The sequence below is a fragment of the Nicotiana sylvestris genome, chromosome 5 (assembly GCF_000393655.2).
Source record: "Nicotiana sylvestris chromosome 5, ASM39365v2, whole genome shotgun sequence".
Lineage (NCBI taxonomy): Eukaryota > Viridiplantae > Streptophyta > Magnoliopsida > Solanales > Solanaceae > Nicotiana > Nicotiana sylvestris.
Window position 1 is genome coordinate 41,955,911 of NC_091061.1, and position 21,788 is coordinate 41,977,698.

General features: G+C 37.7%; 1 protein-coding gene across 1 annotated transcript in view; it reads right to left on the reverse strand.

Moving 5' to 3' along the window:
* Nucleotides 1–12,658: 12,658 nt before the first annotated feature.
* Nucleotides 12,659–21,788, reverse strand: part of LOC104214606 (carnosine N-methyltransferase-like) — a 32,823-nt gene continuing 23,693 nt past the window's right edge. The window contains exon 18 of the mRNA XM_070146115.1: nucleotides 12,659–13,115. Coding sequence (XP_070002216.1) covers nucleotides 13,059–13,115 — 57 coding nt within the window. The 3' untranslated portion in view covers nucleotides 12,659–13,058. The remainder of the gene's footprint in view (nucleotides 13,116–21,788) is intronic.

Sequence of the window (21,788 nt, forward strand, 5' to 3'; positions counted from 1 at the left end):
GAAGTATAGTATGAGTACAAAACCACGGTACTCAGTAAGTATCAAGTCTAGCCTCGAAGAAGTAGTGGCGAAGGGTCGACACTGACACGTACTAATAGCTTAATAAACATATGAAACATAATTAGAGCATGGAGTCTAGGCTATCAATGCATGCTCATGATCCAAAACTAAACCTCACTGTACAATTTATATATCCAACTGATGATTGGCCAAAATGATATACTTTTAATACATTACTCGCCTTATATTTTGTTGGTTTATTGATTAATTGTACGACCTTTGAGCTAAATTATGTTGCTTTATGTGTAGGAGCATCAAAAGAAAAAGTCAAATGAAAGTTGCACGAAAAGAGGACGAAAATGCAAGAACAGAGCACACAAACACAAAGTACCCAAGCCTAGCTACAGGACAAGCATAGCCAGATCTATAGCCATCTTGACCATGCTACAGACCAAGCGTAGATAGCTCTGTAGCCAGGTTAGCCTCCCTATAAGCCTGGACTCGCGAGGTCTATATCCCGATGGTCAAAAGTTCGCGAATTAAAAGACTCTGACCTAGATTTGGACTCAAGGACTTCAACCCTTGACTATAAATACTCCCTAAACATGTCCAAGAGTGTGGGATGTTTTTGTGAGGGGATTAAACCTTTGGAGGAAAGAACACGCTAGGAGAAACACGGAGAATTCTTCTACGATTTTTTTACTTTCTTCTTCCTATTTCCATTATTGGTTATTAATTTTAGTATTGTAGTTTTACATACTACTATGAGCTAATTTGTTATCTAGGATTTTGATGGAAACTTTTGTAGGATAAATTTTTGTTATGTTTTTATATAATTGAACGGTTGTATTGCTCTACTTGTTCAACTACGTGTTTAATGTTTTTGATTAAATGATCATTAATTGAATGTGTCTATTTAGTGTGTATTTATTGAGAGAGGGTATATATTTAGGTAGTTGTTGAGAAACATCACTCCTAACGTATGTGAGAGATTAATATGGAGGTTCGGATTAAAGATAACGAAACCTTAATGCAATCGTAGAGCGCGGTAACTTGGTGCCAGCAAGCGTATTTCGAGAGAATGTGTCTAGTACATTATGGTAGTTGCTCGAGAGAGATCTACGACACCCAAACTACTCACGATCAGTAGAGAATAATTAGGCATAATTATAGAAGACATAGCGGTTAGGATTCCGACAATTAGGGAAATTATAACTCTAGACTTCCTTAATCTTTTCTTCAACCAGTAGTATTTCTAATTGTTAATCTACTACTTTAATTTGTTAGATAATTAGATATAAGAATCATAACATTTATAACTTAGGAATTGGTCGAGTTTGTCTTCTTAGTGATAGTGAACAACTGTAGCTAAAACTTAGTTCTCTATGAGATTCGACTCCGGACTCTTAGACCGGATTATATTTATAGCGACCGCTTATTATTTTTAGGACTAGAGTTGGACGTGATCACCAACACTGGCCAAGTGTCCAAAACTAGCACCAATCTGGGTGATGTGCTCAAAGGGCCTAAAGTAACATGAGTAATCACATAACTCTAGAGGGAAGGATCCATATCCAAGCACCGTTGTAGCGTGAAACCCAATCCACTATAGGAATCAATGTCAAACAAGAAAGCTTCAATCTTTAATCATATCCCCAAAAGTCAACCCGAACCCACATGGCTAAAATTAGATTCAAGGGGTAGATATCGACTACTAATAATCTCAAAGAGTCCAAATATGTGATTTGATTCCAAAATTGGGTCTAAATCGACCCTCAAATTCCCAAATAACATTCTCTTAAATTGTAGACAAAACCCCTAAAATTTCTCTTCAAAATTCCATGATTAAAGTATATAAATCCATGGGAATTTAAGATATATAAAACAAAATCAAGTAAAGATCACTTACCCTCAAGTAGTGAAAATTCCTTCTAAAATCGCCTCTTCCCAAGCTCTAAAACTCAAAATAATAAAATTTAAACTAACCATCGAAATATAACAATGTTGTTAGGCATTTCGCATATGCGGCCTATAATCTCGCTAGACCATCCTCGCATTAGCGGTCTATCTTCCGCAGATGCGGTACTGCAGGTGCGACAGACACCTTCGTAGGTGCAGCCCCACTTGCCCAGCCAATCTTCGCAGATGCACCCACATTTCAGCAAATACAATCCTTGAAAGTATGCTGGAAGTATCATTTCTGTGGTATCTTACTTGCGAAATAAGCACCGCAGGTGCAACACACTAGCACCAGCAATACCAAAACATTCTAAAATGGCTTGACACTATCCCAAAACATAGCCGAGCCCCTCGGTCCCCCCTCCAATCATACCAACAAGTCCAAATATTTTATCCAAATTCTCAAAATGCCACAAATAACATTGAAACCAAGAATCAAAGATTAAATTTTTTCTCTTAACTTTCTAACTTCGCAAATCGCGTCTGAGTTAAGCCTATACATTCTGGATTTCAATCAAATTTTATATACAAGTTTCATTTAACCAAATATACAAATTCCCTAAACATCAATTGAAATTTGATAACATTAAATTCAACTATCGGTCAAACATACAAACTATCTCATTCTTCAAATTGCCTACTTTCGGCAAATAAAGCCAAAACCTTTTAGGAACCTCCAAATTCAAATTCGAACATATTCCCCAATCCTAAATTATCATACAAACTTATTAGAATAATCAAATCATTAATTTAAGGTCGTTTACTCAAAATTCAAGCCTTGGATAACTTTAGCAACTTAAACTTTCCAGAATGAAACTAACTGTTCCAATTCACTCTCAAACCTTCCGGGAACTAATCAAACCACCCCCCCCCCATGGCACAAAACAACAAATAAACATATGAGAAGTATTAAATAGAGAAACGAGGCTCAAATATACAAAATGACCGACTGAGTCATTATATTCTCTCCCTCTTAAACAAACTTCATCCTCAAATAAGTTAAGAATCATACCTGGAATGCCAAAAAATGAGGTTATCTTCTCCGCAAATCATGCTCGGTCTCCTAAGTTGCTTTCTTGACCGACTGACCTCTCCACTAAACCTTTACTGATGCAATCTCTTTTGATCTCAACTTCTGAACTTGCTTATACAAGATGATCACCAACTCTTCTTCATAAGTGAGATTCGCATCCAACTGCACTGAATTGGAATCTAACACATGTGACGTATCTTTATGATACTTATGAAGCATGAAAATATGGAATACTAGATAAACTCCCAACAAGTTGGATGGTAAAACAAGCATCTAATCCACCTCACCAACTATCTCTAAAACTTCAAATGGACCAATATGTTGAGGGTTCAACTTGCCCTTTTTTCCCAAATCTCATCGTGCCTTTCATAGATGCAACTTGAAGAAGAAGTTTCTCACCCACTATAAAAGCCACATCACGAATCTTCCTATCAGCATAACTCTTCTGCCTGGACTTGCTATATGAAGTTGATCTTGAAGCAACTTCACCCTTTCCAAATCATCACGAACCAAATTTGTGCCCAACAACCTAGCCTCGTCAAGCTTAAACTAACCATCTGGAGAATGACACTGCCTCCTATATAAGGCCTCATACGGAGCCATTTGAATTCTAGACTGTAGATATTGTTGTAATCAAACTCCACTAATGGTAGAAACTAATACCATTATCCTCTGAAATCACTAACATCGACTCTCAACATATCCTCAAGGATCTGAATAGTCCACTCGGACTGCCCATCTATCTGCGGGTGAAATTAAGTACTAAGCTCCACTTGCAGCTCTCCAAAAAGTACGATGTGAACTACGTGCCTTGTTTCGATATGATATAAATAGGCACGCTATGCATACGGATAATCTCTCTGATGTAGATCTGAGTCAACTTCTAATAAGTGTAAGAAGTTATGTCCAGAATAAAATGCACATACTTGGTCAATTTGTCCACAATGGCCCAAAAATATCTAACTTCCTCAAGGTTCATAGAAATCCTACCACAATGTTCCATAGCAATACGCTCTCATTTCCACTCAGACATATCTAACCTCTGAAGCAAAACACCTAGTTTCTAATGCTCATACTTGACCTGCTGACAATTCAAATACTGCGAAACATTTCCAATATTGTCTTTCTTCATCCTCTGCCACTAATAATGCTGCTTTAAATCATAATACATTGTCGTAGAACCTGGATAAATAGAATATTGCGAACTATGACCCTTATCAAGAATCAACTCCCTCAAACCATCCACATTAGAAACACAAAGCTGATCTTGAAGTCTCAATAAACCATCATTACCAATGACACCCTTCGTAGCACTGCCATACAACACCATGTCTTTAAGGACAAGCAAATGGGGATCATCATACCCAACGAGCCTTAATGCGCTTAAACTAAGACGACTGCGTAATAACACAAGCAAAAACTCTACTAGGCTCTGAAATATCCAGTCTCACTAATCTATTGGCCAAGCCTTGAACATCTATAGCCAAAGGCCTCTTGACAGCTGGAATAAATGCCAAACTTCCCATACTTTCCGCCTTCCTACTCAAAGTATTTGTTACCACATTCTCTTTCCCAGATGATATAAGATAGTAATATCATAATCTTTCAACAACTCCAATCATATATGTTGCATCAAATAATAATCCTTTTGCTTGAACAAGTGTTGAAGACTTCTATAATTAGTGTAAATCTCACAGGATACACCAGACAAGTAATGCCTCCAAATTTTGAGTGCATGCATAATAGCTACTAACTCCAAATAATGAACCAGATAATTCTTCTCATGTGGCTTCAGCAGACGCGATGCATATGCAATTCCCTTATTGTCATGCATCAACACACAACCAAGGCTAACACATGAAGCATCACAATAGATATTATGCATCCACAATCCTGAGGGCAATACCAAAACTGGAGTTGTAAGCAGTCTTGAGCTTCTGAAAGTCTCTTCACACTCATCAGACCATCTGAACCGAGCATCCTTCTAAATCAAATTAGTCAATAGAGCTACAATAGATGAGAACCCTTCCACAAAGCGATGATCGTAGCCAGCCAAACACAAGAAACTCATGATCTCTTTAGTTATAGAAGGTCTAGGCCAACCCTGAATGGCCTCAATCTTTCTTAGCTCGACCTTGATACCATTACTGGACACCACGTGGCCTAAGAATACCATTGAGTCCAACCAAAACTCGCCCTTGGAAAACTTAGTATAAAACTTCTTCTCCCTCAAAATTTGAAGCACAATCCTCAAATGCTACTCGTGCTCCTCTTTACTAAGAGAATGTAACAAGATATCATCAATTTATACAATAACAAATGAATCCAAATAAGGCTGGAACACACTATTCATCAGATACTGAAAGCTACCATAGCATTAGTCAAACCGAAAGACATCACCAAAAACTTATAATATCCATATCGAGTCCTAAAAGTTGTATTAGATGTGTGAAGCCTTAATCTTCAACTAGTGATAACCCGATCTCAAATCAATCAATGAGAATACCCTCACACCTAAAAGTTGGTCAAATAAAATCATCAATGTGAGGTAATGGTTGCTTTTTCTTGATAGTGACTATGTTAAACTGCCTATAATCAACACACAAACTCAAAAAGCTATCCTTATTCTCCACAAATAACGACGATGCATCCCAATGAGAAATACTTGGCATGATAAATCCCTTATCCAACAACTTATATTATTGCTCCTTCAATTCCTTCACCTCGACTGGAACCAGATAGTACTGTGAAATAGATATGGGCTGGGTACCATGCATCGAGTCAATACCAAAATCAATATCTTCATCGGGTGGTATAATTGGTAGGTCCGCAGGAGATACATCTAGAAAATACCTCACTACTGGGGCTGAATCAACAGTAGGAGTCTCAACACTTGTATCTCTAACAACGGCCAGATACGCTAAACAACCTTTCTCAATAATCTGTTGAGCCTTTAGAAATCACCCTACTAGGGGTATGACCAAGAGAACACCTTTTTTCCAACCTTGGCAACCCTAATGACATGGTCTTAGAGTGATAATCAAGAATCTGGTATGAAGATAGACAATCTATACCCAAAATTACCTCAAAGTCGATCATATTAAGCAACAAAAGACCAATCCTAGTTTCATAACCCTTAATGGTAACCACACAAGACCGATATACACGATCCACCGCAATAGAATCACCAATAGGTGTAGATACATTAACATGAATATTAAGAGAACTACGAGTCATATCCATATAAGGAGAAAAATATGATGACATATATAAATAGGTAGACCCCAGATCAAACAACATAGAAGCATATCTATGACATACTGAAATCATACCATTAATTACTGCATCTAGGGCCACTACCTTGGATCTACGGGGATGGAGTAGCTAGTACGAAAATCAAAATTTGTGGAGTTGCGCCCCTAACAAGCCTAAGGCAAATGCCTCTTCATGTGGCCTAGCTCTCCACAATCATAACAACCACTAGTTGATTGTGGATGCTGAACTTGAATCTGCCCCTAATGGCCTGAAGACCTACTGGAAGAACCCTAAATTGATGGAGCATGGTACGAGTTCACTATAAGAGCATTGAGTGATGTAACTGGAGTGTTGAGTGATGTAACTCTTAAATTATGGAGTATATAACCTTTGTAAACTCTCCATCCTCTTCTGCTCATTAGAAGACATAGTACGCATAACCATAGGGCTAGATGCTATAATAGGGTGCTCTGGAGCATGAGTATCAGAGTTCTGAACTCCAACTTAAGATGTGAATGGGCCCACTGGAACCACTCCTTCCTGAGTCAAAGCATCAATAAAGTTGACCGTTTTGGCCATTGTCTCCTAAAATACCAGTGCAGTAACAAAACCATTTAGGTGTTGAGCTGGCACTAGAGCCTCAACAAGATCATTAATAAACTAATACTTTACCTGATCCATAGGTGAATCCATTGATATTGTCCTAGTATGCTCCTAGGCTTTGGCGGGTTCTCTGCCCCTGGCTTCCATTGTGCCCCCCTCGTGGAAGCCTTTGCCATACATTAGACTATGCCCCTCAATACAACGACCGGTGGTATTGCCTCTCTGTCGTCTGCCTCCGCTGAAGCGCGTGTTCTTACCATATATGAGAGAGTAAATGAATCTCACACAATAATCAACGCACGACACTTAATCAAGAAATGGAAAGTTTTCTAAAGATCTATAGCCTCTCGCAGATAGATACTGACGTCTCTATATGGATCTACAAGACTCTACTAGGCCTACTCATGACTGGTGAGACCCTTAAAACCTAGAGCTCTGATACTAACTTGTCACGGTCTAAATCCCACCAAAGGCCGTGAAGGAGTCTAACCTGCTCACTAAGCAAGCTAACACTCAACAACAACAATAATATAATTCAATTACTAAGTTATTAACTGATTCATGATATAAATAGCAAGGCGGAATAAGTCATAACTTAATATCAAAAGTACATGAATCCTAGACAGGTTCTAAACACACTACAACTGTCTTACAATCTCTTCCAAATCCTTGGTGTCACGTCATCATTACGAGCATATAACAAGAGTATATAATCTCAAGAAAATATTACATCTATCCAAAAATGAAATACATACACAGATGTAAATGAGTAGGGAAGGGGAACTCCATGTGCTGCGGATTGGATCAAGTAAGACAGCTCACCACGAAGTCTCCAAATAAACACTCCTACTCAGTTCAAAGAGTTCTGCTAACACCAGCCTCAGAACCTGCACAAATATATGCGAAATTATAGTATGAGTACAAAATTACGATACTCTATAAGTATCAAGTCTAGCCTTGAAGAAGTAGTAGCAAAGGGTCAATATTGACACTTGCTAATAGCTCAATAAACATATGAAACATAATTAGAGCATGGAGTAAAACATGATAGCATAAATCAAGTCCACTAGTAGGAAAACAGTAAATCTGAAATTTAGCATGTTTTTTAGACAAGAGATAGGATACAGTATCAGTTATCTCAATTTTTTCATAAACATATTGTGAATCGGTCAATATTCATACATATACAAGAGCCACTACATGAGTTTAGATTACCAATACATGCTCATAATCAAATACCAAACCTTATTGTACAATCAATATATTCGACATTGGCCAAGTATCAAAAAGTGCATCAATCTGGATGCATGCACTCAAAGGGCTCAAGGTAGCATGGATAATCACCTGACTTCGGAAAGAGCGATCCATACTCAAGAGCCGTTACGGCGTACAACCCGATCCACTAATAATACTATTGCAGTGTGCAATCCGATTCAATCATAATATCATTGCAACGTGCAATCTGATTCACTCATAATACAGTTGCAATGTGCAACCCGTTCCAACCACTACATGATCAAAAATCAATATTCGCTCACAATATCCTTGGTGCTAAAATTCTCTAACTTTTTATAATATAGGGGTGTTCATAAAAATCCGAAAAACCAAACCAAGCCGACCAAAAAAACTGATACTTCTTAGGTTTGGTTTGGTTTTGAATTTGGATTTTAAAAACCGATCAAATTTGTTTTGGTTTTGGTTTTACTAAAAAAATAATCGAAAAAAACCAAACCAAACCGACTATAAAAGTAGTTATTTAAATTTATTATTACACCGATAGATATAAATGTATATTTTTATATAAAGTTTCTAAAATTTTATGGCACATATTAGTTATTTATATTTTTAGTATAGTTCTTTGCTATTTAATAATCTAATTCTTTGCCTTTACATTCTAGTTTGATTGATAGTTTTCTTTTTCTAAGTACAAGAATTTATCTAACTCTCCAACTCATGAATATATGTACGAAAAACTATAACTAAGAGGAAACAGATCATAACAATAGAAATGCAAATAAAAATCCATCTAGCTAAAAAATGGCTATGCCTAATCATGTATTTAAAATTATTTGAATAATTCAATAAGGAATTTCACACTCTAACGGTCTTTCTATAATATTTAACATGAATAATTTAAGTCATGTAACCACCAAATTATAAAGCAATTAACTTCACCTTAACAAGGAAGCTCAATATGGCAAAATAATTATCTATGCCTAAATTCAATAATTCATAACCTTAAGCATGATTCTAAGCTACAATTTCGAGTTATCACGTAATTATAGAATCAATGAAACATAGATAATAAGTTCACATAGTCCAAACAAGACATAATCATAAACTAAACTCTATATGATATGGTCATCACCTAGCTATGTATATACGCTCGTAACCTCACATATAGGTGCCTTCTAAATCAAGAAAGAAGTAGTAAATGGATTACCTACGGAAAGAATTTTCTCTTACAAGGATAGACAAGAGACTTACCTCCACCCGGTACTTCAACCTTCCAAAATAAATTTTCCTCTCAAATCAACATTCAAACTACTCGAATCTAGTCAAATACAACTCAATAACGTCAAACAAAGCTATAGGAATTAATTCCAAACAAGAAAACTTTAATTTTTAATTAAATTCCTAAAAGTCAACAAAAGTCAACCTTGACCCACATTGTCAAAACCCAAGTCCATGGGTATATCCCGACAACCATAATCCCACGAGTTTAAATATGTGATTAGATTCTAAAACCGTATCCAAATCGATCCTCAAATCTCTAAATTACACTCTTAAATTGCAGGAAAAATCCCCAAATCTCTCTTCAAAATTCGATGATTAAAAAGCATAAATCCATGGGAAAATAAGATATATATAATCAAAATCAAGTAGAAATTACTTACCCTCAAAGTAGTAGTGAAAATTCCTTTCAAAACCGCATCTTCCCGAGCTCCAAAACTCAAAATAGTAAAATATGAGTTAATCCCCAAAATATAAAAATGTTGTGAGGTATTTAGCATCTACAGCCCATAATCCCGCTTCTGCGACATCGCTTCTATGATCCCATGCTCGCTTTTGAGAAACTCCAGCCCCTAGACTAACCTCGCATCTATAGTCCATCTATCGCAAATGCGGACTGCATGTGCGACAGACATCTCCACAGGTGCGGCTGTGCTTGCCCAACCAATCTTCGTAGATGTGCCCATATCTCCGCAAATGTGATACTCGTTGGTGCGCGAGAAGCATCGCTTCTGGGACCTTGCACCTACGCAATAAGCACCGCATGTACGACACACCAGCACTAGCAACACCAAAATATCCTAAAATGGTTTGACTCCATTCTGAAATATATCCGAGCCCCTTGGGTCCCCCCTCCAATCATACCAACAAGCCCTAATACCTTCCAAACTTATCAAAATGCTCAAAACACCATAAATTACATAGAAACCGAGAATCGAAGATCAAAATCCTTCTCTTAACTTTCAAAATTTCCAACTTCGTCAAACACGTACAAATCATGCCTAAATATTCCGGGTTTCAACCAAACTTTATCGATAAGTTCCATTCAACTAAATGAACCTATCCAAAATCCTGGAATACCAATCAAAATCTGATAACATAGCTTGGTTATGTGCAAATGAATTCCAAAGAGTTCTCGATAATTTCTACCACGGTTTTAGATAGATATTTCCTATTGGCGTAAGGAACGTGTTGCGTATTGGGATTTTCTCTTGTATGATATCAAATATAAGGTTTCTAACTGATCGGGTATGTATTCTGCTAGCGATTCAAAGTTGATCGTGAGATTCTATTGCTTTTAATATGATGTCATGATAGATGTGGTGTGTTGTGTAGGATTGAGATTATTATGTGCAAGGTCAGTTTTGAAGGGAAGGTCTTGAATTCTTAGACAACATGGACGGTTTATGATGTTTAGATGAATGCTATAACTACTTGGTCTTGCCTGAGAAGAGTGCCCATCTCGGAATGCGCATTGTATTTTGACTTACGGATGCTTTATTGGTATTGCGATACTCGCCTGGTTGATCGATTGCTGATATTCAAATTTTTTTTATGTGGCACGTAAGAATTATAGAAGTATTCCTCGTGGGATGATCGTGTATGAGAGAGGTGTTAGACATTCGGACGGTTGGGACAAGATATGGTGATTCGTGTGTTCTATGGATTTGGAGACTCGGAGTTCTCAGGAGCAAATTGTCTGGTTGTGGACTGTGAAATTGGCCAAAGCTAGTCAGAAGATGGTATTCGGAGGGTTATTTAACTATTTGTGGATGATCGTAGTTGATTTGGGGGTTCATTGATAGGCCGAATGAGGATGTGTATTCTACATCGGATCAGATTTGTTGACCCCGAACTGCTATTGTTGAGGGATGTGTCATTCGGTTAGAATTGATTTTATTCGTATCTACTATGTTCTATGTGTTACTTTTCCATGCTACTAAGGGTTGTGATTTGTCGGTTAAATGCACACATGGTGAGGTTCTGTTTAGGACTTATAGCAGAATTTGAGCGAGATGGTGATTGGGGTGTGAAATGGTTGATTGCGCCTTAGTTATGGTCTTTCCAGATTGTGGTATATTGTGTTATTTTTCTCCATAATTATGGTCATACACCTGGGGTACTTGATGTCGAACTGCGCGTGGTTATTAATTTTGAAGATGGTAGCTTGGGATAGTCAATTGTCGGTCAAACCTACAAATCTCCAATTCTTTAAGGGAGCATGAATTGTTGTGAACCAAAAAATCTATATCTGATATTTTCAAGTTATACCAAATTAAGGGACAAAAACCTTACAGCATACCACTTGAAAAAGAAAAACTCCCTCAAAATCATCAGATTCCAGAGGGATCAAAATGCTTTTAGGTTTCTTCACAATTCTTAGGCGAAGTTTCTTTAGCTTTCTCCTCTTTAAAGCCATTTTCTCATCAGTGCCTCCCGCTTCTTCTCCTTCTTCACAGCTGCATCTTTCTTTTTTGACAATCTACGATGCACGATCCACATAGGTCTTTGATTCAACTGGCAATCCATTGTTCTCTGCTTACCGTATAAAGGGCATTTGCTTCGTCATCATGATTATGAGCAACCAGCTTTCACATAATATTTTCAAGAATCCATAATAGGCCTTCTTATCAAGTGCATCCCAGAATCATGCAGATTTCGGGTGTTTATTATGAAGAAAATGTTTTTCAATTTTTCCAATTGTTTTCTTAGGAAAAAGAAGTTCCTTAAAATAGGAAACAAATTCCGTAAGTGATTCCACGCTGACACTGAGGTAGCATAACTATAGAGTCGCTCTTAATACCACAATGAGTTGTGCCACCGATCACATCTAAAAGCATTAACTCTTTGCAGAGGAAAACGTTCATCTATTTCTATATTTTAATACTCCAACAACCTCTCATGTGCGAGCCTGATTTATTTTGCATGCGAAAATACATGTCTCCCGGCGAAACTCAAATCTTATGTAAATTTTACGAGCACCTCAATTGGATTTTGATGACTTGCAATCCACAGGTTCTGAGATGTAGAGATGCAGGGTGGCTACAAGCGCACACACCCCTTTTCCTCGTCCGGCCTCTATACTAGTAAGAGAGCACTTTGTGCACAGGCAAGCCTTTTTCTAAGAGAGATGCCAAATACAAGAAACTGATCTACCTACGTAAGAAAGGACACGCTCCACCGAGCTCCATCCCCTGACGAGTCTGCCGAATTAACCAGCAATAGTCTAACGTTGCGCCAGTCTCTCATGAAACTAACAAATACCAATTATTCATTCTTTATTGAGAGAAATGATCAAGGACAAACAAAGAATGCTTCCTGGAATTGATAAGTCAAAACTATCTGCTTAGATCAAAGCAATGTGAAATCAACCCATGAAGAGTAAAGGATCAACCTATAAGCGGTTGAAGTTGAATCAATAAGTCAAGTTGAAAACTTGGAGATGAACCACACTGATAGTTATTATACATTGATGAAGTCGAACAATCTCAAATTTAATAGCCATTTCATCCCTTTTAAATTGGTCAATGAATAAACAGACTCTTAAATCTGACACGTACAATTGCAACTTTGAACTCTTCCGCTTTGCTGAATCCGCATGCCTTGACTAGGATAGCATACAAGTGTATCAAAGCTATTCTTTTGTATTCTGCAACACAAAGATGCAAACAGCTGATGCTTGACAGCTTAACAACTACAGGGTTGCTGATGTTTTCTTGCGCATCGTCCAGAAGGCAGCATAGTACCGGTTCTGCAATGAAAAGACAAAATTGTTGGATAGAGGTATAGAACTACCAAAGAACAAGCAAGGTTAAGTTCAAAAGGAAACGAAAACAATAAATCTAGTAGAAAGACAATGTAAGTGAAAAGGTTCTGTAACAAAAAAGTCATAGTTAAGTTATTGACAACAACACAACCCAGTAAAATCCCACTAGTAGAGTCTGGGGAGGGTAGAGTGCACATTAACCTTACCCCTACCCTGGAGGAAAGCTAAATTATTGAAAGTGAAGATTTTATTGAACTTGCCACAAACTTTTAACAAAACCCCACATGCTCTGGCATAACAGGAGGATTTAAAGGAGAGATGAAGACAAATTCAACACTAGAAAATGTTAACAATCAAAGGGTAAGATAAAGTGTTACACACTTTTACGGAACACATGTCTAATAATATCAAACCAGGTTTCTTTTTTAGTCAAAATTGTTTTCATTGATGCAAGACTCTTGGTTGATTGTAACCTAAGAAATTCTGCCACTAAACCACTAGGGATCCAAATATATCACGCATGGGTTTGAAACTATGAATTTGTCTTAACTTTGCGGAATATGCCTACACTAATTTAATTTGATCACGTACTTATACTTGACATGACGCAATTAGAGTTTAATTTACTGCAGTTCTGATGTATAGCCTTCAAAGTTTCTCATTTGTAAAATCTCATTTCACCAGGAAATAATCAGTGATGACGGGCCTTGCAAGATATACTTGTAGACACTATATATATAAACCCCAGCATGCTTGAGGGAATAATCAAGCAATTCATTCTCAAACATCTCTTTTTTTTCTTTTGAAAAAGTAACATATATGTATTAATTAGAAAGTTGGGCTACACTAAACCAGTGTAACCATCCATAATTACAAGGGGGAATACCAGACGAGATTCTAGTTCTGTAAAATCTCATAAATAATCTAAAACATCAAAAATACATTCACATCCTTCTAAATACTCCTGTTTACACCAAAAATAATAGAGCATTGGACAGCTCATCTTCAACTTTTGTATAGGGTTTTGGTTGTCTTCAAAACACCTTTGATTCCTTTCTTTCCAGATTGTCCACCATATACAAGCAGGGACAATCTTCCATCTCTCTTTCTGACTGGATTGTTCACCATCTCTTTTCCAGCTTGTTAGAACTTCCCGGATTCTCCCTGGCATAACCCATCGAATCCCCCTCAGGTTAATGAATATCTTCCATAGTTGGACAGTAACTCCGCAGTGCAAAAAAAGATGGTTGACTGTCTCTGCATGATCTTCACATAATAACATCTAGAGCCCAACTGATATCCTCTCTTGATGAGATTATCTTGTGTCAAAATTGCCTCTCTTGCGAAACGCCAAGTAAAACATGCAACTTTGTATGGGATTTTGACTTCCCATATCAGCTTCCAAGGCCAACACTCCTTGTAAGTTGATCTAACAGAGAACTTGCCTTCTCTACCCCCCTTGCCAAATCATACTATCCTCAGTGTTGGAAGTCCCTGTGAATTGTTCTAGAGTGTTATAGAAAGCTGTCAACCTGTGAATTTCCCAATCATTTCGAAGTCTTCTATAACTGAAATTCCACCCTTGGCCTATCCACACCTCTCCACAGTGTTATAAATAGTGAGTGCTACAGCGCTAAAGGCGTGTAGCGACGCGCGGCGAGACAATGTCTCCATTTCTGGGTTGTTGCGCTGCGAAGAAGAAAAGCGAGTGCCTCTGCTTGTGTAGCGAGAGGCGCTGCAATGCGGGAGGCGATGTGAGGCGTCGCTATTTGAAAATAACTCAAGAAAAGGCAGCAATTTTTCAGGATGAGAAAAGATCGCTGAGAAAGCATCTTGGCGAAAATAAAAGAGTTCGACACCTGAAAACCTCGAAACAAAGCCCGTATTCTTCCTAAACCCCATATTCTTAGCATGACGGATATTGAATAAAAAGGGACTACCGAGGGGGTACTGATTTGAGGGAAACATAAAGGAAGACGCCGAAAGGGGCACGCCTGCTTTTAGCTCGTAGTTTCACTCTTGCTTTTGCCTTACCTTCTATTATATTAGTAAAGGGCGAATGGGGGGCGTGTGCAATAGTTTTCTTACTTTCTCTCGATCGCTTCAATGCCTATAATTTGAGAGATAAGAGGAAAGCCCTCTCTCGAATTCGAAGATGCAACACAAATAATGACTCTCTTCGCCAGGATCTTTTTTTTGGCTTGCGAGCTCGGGGACTGCAGTCAGCTGCTTCCCTTGTAGTCGTCAGCTCGTTCTTGACGGATCCGATCGGGTACTAAAACCCAAAATTAGGGCTTGGGTTTCACTTCTTATGAGCAGCGACCACTTCTCCTTCGGCGACAAAATTAGGGCTTGGGTTTCACATCTTCTTCTTCTTCCATCATCAGCCATCAGCGACCACTTCAGGTATGTTACTTTCTTTCTTTTCTTTTTCTTCTTCTCCTTTCTTCTTCTATTTCAGCTTTGGTCGACCACCATTGTTGTCTTCTTCTTTCTTTTTTCTTCAATGATCGCTATTTTTCTTCTCTTTCAGCTCTATTTTTCTTTCTTCAATCATCCCTTTCAGCTTTGTTTATCTTCTTATTTCTTTGCTCTGTTTTTCTTCTTTCTTTCTTTCTTTCTTTGCTGTGTTTCTCGACCAGAGCTTTATTTTATTTTTGGGTTCTGTTTTTGGACATCGAGCAGAGGCAGTAGCTCTGTTGTTCCTTTCTTCTTCTTTCTTTCTTTCTTTCTTTGCTCTGTTTTTCTTTGCTTTGCATCTGTTGTTTGCTCTGTTTTTTCAAATAAAGATTTATAGTCTTATAGAGTAGAATTAATTTTTGTTTCAATTAATTTTTGAATGATATATTTATTAATATATTATTGTTATTGAATTTTTAGTTACATGTATATAATATTTTATGTTTTTGTATAAATTGTCACTTCACATCAAAAAGGCGAGTGCTTCGCTGCGTGCCTCTCGCCTCAATGAAGCGGGCCCTTGTCGCTATTTGTCGCAGCACGCTATCCAAAACACTGCCTCTCCAACAGATGATCCTTGTTGTTGATTCAGATTGTAAATGTCCGGAAAGAGTTGCTTTAGTGTTCTTTGTCCAAGCCATTTATCTTCCCAAAAAGATGTTTTCATTCCATTTCCAACTTTGAGGCTGGATTTGTTACTGAACTTTGGCCATAGATTTCTGATAGACCTCCATAAACTTACCCCATAAGGGCTATTTACAGGATTAGTTGTCCAACTTCCTTCCATCTCATACCTTGCCTTGATTACATTCTTCCACAAAGATTGCTCTGTTGTGGCAAACCTCTATAACCACTTCATCATCAAGCCTTGGTTCTGAATTTTCAGATTCCTGATCCCCATTCCCCCTTCCTTCTTGTTGGCTGTAAGGATATCCCTGACCGGATGAATTTTGTTCTTTTCGCTGTTGCCTTGCCACAGGAAATTTCTTCTCAGAACATCAAGTCTTTTCACTACACTTGCAGGCATTGGAAATAAGGACATCATGTAAGTAGGCATGGCATCAAGAACACTGTTAATAAGAATTAGTCTTCCTCCCAAGGATAGATATTGGCTCTTCCAGCTAACTAACTTCTTTTCACATTTCTCAACTACTCCATTCTAAGGCTGCTTGGTGGGTCGGGCCTGAACCGGACCGGACCGGGCCCGCGGTCCTAACGGGCCTGGTGGGCCGGTGGGCAGGTCCTGGTGGTCCTGAGAAGCCCGTGACGGGCCGGTCTTGTACTATTAGCCCACGAGCCCGGGACCGTCAGACGGGTCTGGGCCGGTCCTGGCGGGCCTAACGGGCCCAACGGCTATTTTAAAAAAAAAAAATTAAAATTCTCCAACGGCCATATTTAAAATCTAGCATTTTGGGCTGAACACTGTTGCAGATATTTGTAGATATTTTTGCTTTAGCGATAAAATAATGGCAATTTCTATGGATAATGCTTCTAGTAACACTAGTGCTATAGGCATGCTTACAACAACACTAAATCCTGCATTTACTAATATTTTCCATGTTAGATGTATTTGTCATATTTATCATTTAATTGTCGGTGATGGTATGCGAATTTTAAACATAGAAATTGAAAAGGTTAGAATGGCTCTTAATTGGCTTTTTTATTCAAACCGTAGAAGTAGACTTAGAGAGTATTTTAAAAAATGTGATGAATATGGCCTTAGAGAAAGAAAGGTTCCTAAACCTTGCCCGACTAGATGGAATTGTATGTACGAAAGTTTAGTAGTTGCATATGAATATAGAAACCCAATTAATGCAACGTTTAATTCTCGGGTAGGTGGTGAGGATGATGATGAAATGCTTACTACTCAAGATTGGACGAATGTTAAAATTCTTTTAGATTTTTTAGAACATTTTCAAATTGCTACAAATGCATTTTCTGGGCAATATTATCCTACTATTTCAAACTGTTTAGTTTATATTGCAGCACTATCTGATTTGTTTGTTGAATTTGGTGAGGGTGGGGACATTTATGAACTTGCTATAAATGAAATGAAACAAAAGTTTAAAAAATATTTTTTTCCTATCCCTCCTATTTATGGTCTTGCTGCAATGTTAAATCCTACAATGAAATTGGGAGGTCCTCATTTTTGGTATTCAAATATTTATAAGGCTTTAGATCTTTCAAATGAGGAAGTTGCTACACTTGCAGATGCAAAAGCCTCAATTAAAATTAATGCTCAAACAGTTTATAATGCTTATCAACTTGCCTTAGAGCATGCTAGGCCAACTATTCCAACCCCTACTTCGTCTAGCTCACAATCGTCTAAAAGAGTTGCGGGCTTAAAAGCTCTTAAATCTTGGACGGAGTTCAGGGGTTCTCAAGGTGATAATTATGATGAAACTTCACATCTAAATGAGCTTCAAGTTTATTTGTCTCAGGGACTTGAAAAGGAGAATCCAGACGGCTCTTTTGATCTTTTGGAATGGTGGAAGGCAAGGGAAAAACATTTTCCTGTTCTTGCAAGGATGGCTCGGGATATTTTATCAATTCAAGCTTCAACTGTTGCATCAGAGAGCGCTTTCAGTCAAGCAAGACTGCAAATAGGTGATCATAGAGCGTCTATGAGGGATAGCTTGGAAAAATCAGTACTGTTTAGAGATTGGATCCGCTCGGAAAGAAGAAACTTTGGAATTGCAGAATCACAACCGGCGATAGATGAAGCTTATGAAGAAATGATAGCGGAACTTGCGGAGGATTCGGCTTCGCCCGGAAGTGGTGATGAACAAGCTTCTTTTCCACCACCACCAACGCAACCTCCTCCGAACCTTGAAGGATTTATGAGATTTGTTAGAGATAATACATAGACTAATATGTAACTTGTATTTTGGCACATCTTCCTTAGTTTTTTTCCTTCTAATGGTGGTATTAGTACCTTGTTGTGCTCATTCCATTGGGGGAAGGATGACTAAGAAAGATATGCCATTTTTGGTAATAAAATTTATTGCTTCTACCCTTGAATATCTTTTCGCAATATTTCTTTGTCTTTACTTAGAATTATTTATAAGCTACAATATATACATAACATACAATATATACTACAAGAAAATATATAAGAGAATATATATACATAAGATACAATATATATACTACAAGAAAATATATAAGAGAATATATATACATAAGATACAATATATATACTACAAGAAAATATATAAGAGAATATATATACATAAGATACAATATATATACTACAAGAAAATATATAAGAGAATATATATACATAAGATACAATATATATACTACAAGAAAATATATAAGAGAATATATATACATAAGATACAATATATATACTACAAGAAAATATATAAGAGAATATATATACATAAGATACAATATATACTACAAAAAAATATATAAGAGAATATATATACATAACATACAATATATACTACAAGAAAATATATAAGTAATAAGTTATAATATATATACATAAGATACAATATATATACTACAAGACAATATATTATGCATGACAATTTAGTGTTTTACTATTGTTTTGTTATTTTTCTTTTTCGTCAAGCACTTTAATAATTAGATCTACATATATACTACATATATATTTTTAATATAGCCATGATACTACAAGAAATTGCCTTAAAAAAAAAAACCCGCTAGGCCCGCGAAGCCCACGAGTCCGGCCCGTTAAGCCCAGGACCATGTGGGCTTAGGCCCGTCACGGGCCGGTTCCACCCGTTGAGCTCACGAAGCCCGGGACCGCCAGAGCCCAGGCCCACGAAGCTCGGCCCGTTTGGCCCACGAAGGCCCGGGCCCGGCCCAGAATACAGCACTACTCCATTCCATATCCCCTTTGATTTGCTTTTTGCCCCAAGTGGCATTCCCAAATAAACTATTGGCAAGACTCCTATTCTACCTCCAAGGATTCTCACCAAGCTATTCATCTCCATTACTTCATTAACGGGATAAATAAAACTCTTGTTCCAGTTAATGTGTAATCCATATATAGCTTCAAAAAGAATGAAAACCACTCTCAATAATAGCAGTTGATCTCTACTAGCATCACAAAACACCAATGTATCATTTGCATATTGCAGATGTGTAATTTCCAAGTGATCTGATTCCCTATAATTCACCCTGAAACCCCTAATCTTGTTATTAGCTTTGGCAGTTTTAAACAAGTTGTTTAAACTTCCCACTGCAAAAATAAATAAGAAAGGTGAAATAAGGTCCCCCTGTCTCAATCCTCTTTGAGATGGGAAGAACCCAACAGGTGAACCATTTATCAGAATGGAGAATTTTATAGTGCTGATGCAGAATTTGATCCAGCTGATCCACCTTTAATCAAAGCCCATCTTCAGTATAATTCTCAACAAAAACTCCCAATTCAGATGATCATATGCCTTTTCTATGTCCAGCTTACACAAAATGCCAGAATTTTTGCTCTCCATTCTAGCATCTACACACGCATTAGCAATGAGAATAGCATCCATAATTTGCTGCCTTTGATAAAAGCCATCTGTGGAGTGTCCACCAGTTTGCACATCACTTTTTTGAGTCTCTCTATCAAAATCTTTGAGATTATTTTATAGATATTGCCTATCAAACTAATAGGTCTAAAGTCTTTCAATTCCTTGGCTCCCACTTTCTTAGGAATTAAAGCCACAAAGGTGGCATTGAAACTTTTTTCGAAGACTCCATTTACTTGAAAATTCTGGACAGCAACAATCACATCTGGGCTAATGACTTCCCATCATTGAATGTAGAAAGCCATAGTATAACCATCGGGGCCAGGAGCCTTGTCCCCTGCACATGCTTTGACACTCTCCCAAATTTCCTGTGGTTCAAAGGTGCTCAGTAGCGTCTGGTTATCCTTTAGACTAATGATTGGGCATTCCCTTAGATTACATTGTGGTCTCTACTCCTCAGCCTCTGTGTATAGGTTTTGGTAAAAGTTGACTATCTCCTTCTTGGTGTCTTCAGGATTCTCCACAGTCTCCTTATTAACTAGTAACTTATCAATGTTATTGTACCTTTTATGAGCATTAGCAATTCTATGGGAAAACTTAGTATTTGTATCTCCTTCTTTCAACCAAATAGCTCTGGACCTTTGCCTCCATGCTATCTCCTCCTTTCTAGTATTTGTAGGGTAGCTTTTTTATGTATCTCTTCATCATTCTGGATCCTCAACTCTTGAATCTCCTCAAGTTCAGCAAGTTGGCCGAGGATGTTCAATTTCTTCATATTCAAGTTACCTTGCGTTGATTTGCTCCACTCTTTAAGTTTCTCTTTCAAGGCTTTTAGTTTGAAAGCAAGAACATAATCAGGTCTACCAGCACAAGAGAAAGAATCTCACCAGTTTTTAATTCTGTCCTTGAAGCCTTCAATCAGCAGCCACCAATTCTCGAATTTGAAATAAGATTTCACTAATTCCCAATTCCCACATTGTAGCATCAAAGGTGAGTGATCTGAAGTGACCCTGTGCAGGATTGACTGTTTAATATTTCTAAAGCCTTCATCTCATTCCTCGGAAACCAGGAACCTATCCAACCTAGCAGCAATATTATGATTAACCCCCTTTCTTCCAAGTAAACTTCCCTCCTAGCAGTTGCAAGTCCACTAACCCCATATCCTCGATGAATTATGTAAATTCACCCATCGATCTGGTGAAGCTGTTACAATTCTTCTTCTCGGAAACCTAACAGTGTTGAAATCCCCACACACTACCCAAGGTGCAGTGAATAAACCCCTAGCAGCACCTACCTCCCACCATACTTCTTTTCTTTCAACTCTGTCATTAGGAGCATATATACTAGATAAGTGCCAAACAAACTCTTGTGACTTGCCACTGAACTTACATGTGATGGAATACATACCCAAGCTACTAATCTCCCCTTCCCATACCCTATTGTCCCACATGATAAGGATACCCCCCTAGTTCCACTTGCTTCTAACTGAGCAAATTCCACCCACCTATATGGCCCATAATTCTCTAACTAATTCCCTGATTTCCCCTTCTATCTTGGTCTCTTGGAAGCAATATACTTCTGCCTTCCAGCTATGAACCATGTTTTGATCAACTCCCTCTTTCTAAATCTATTTAAACCCCTAACATTCCAGGATACAATTTTAATCATCATTTACTATCAATGACAAGATACCCCCCCCCCCCTTCTAGTA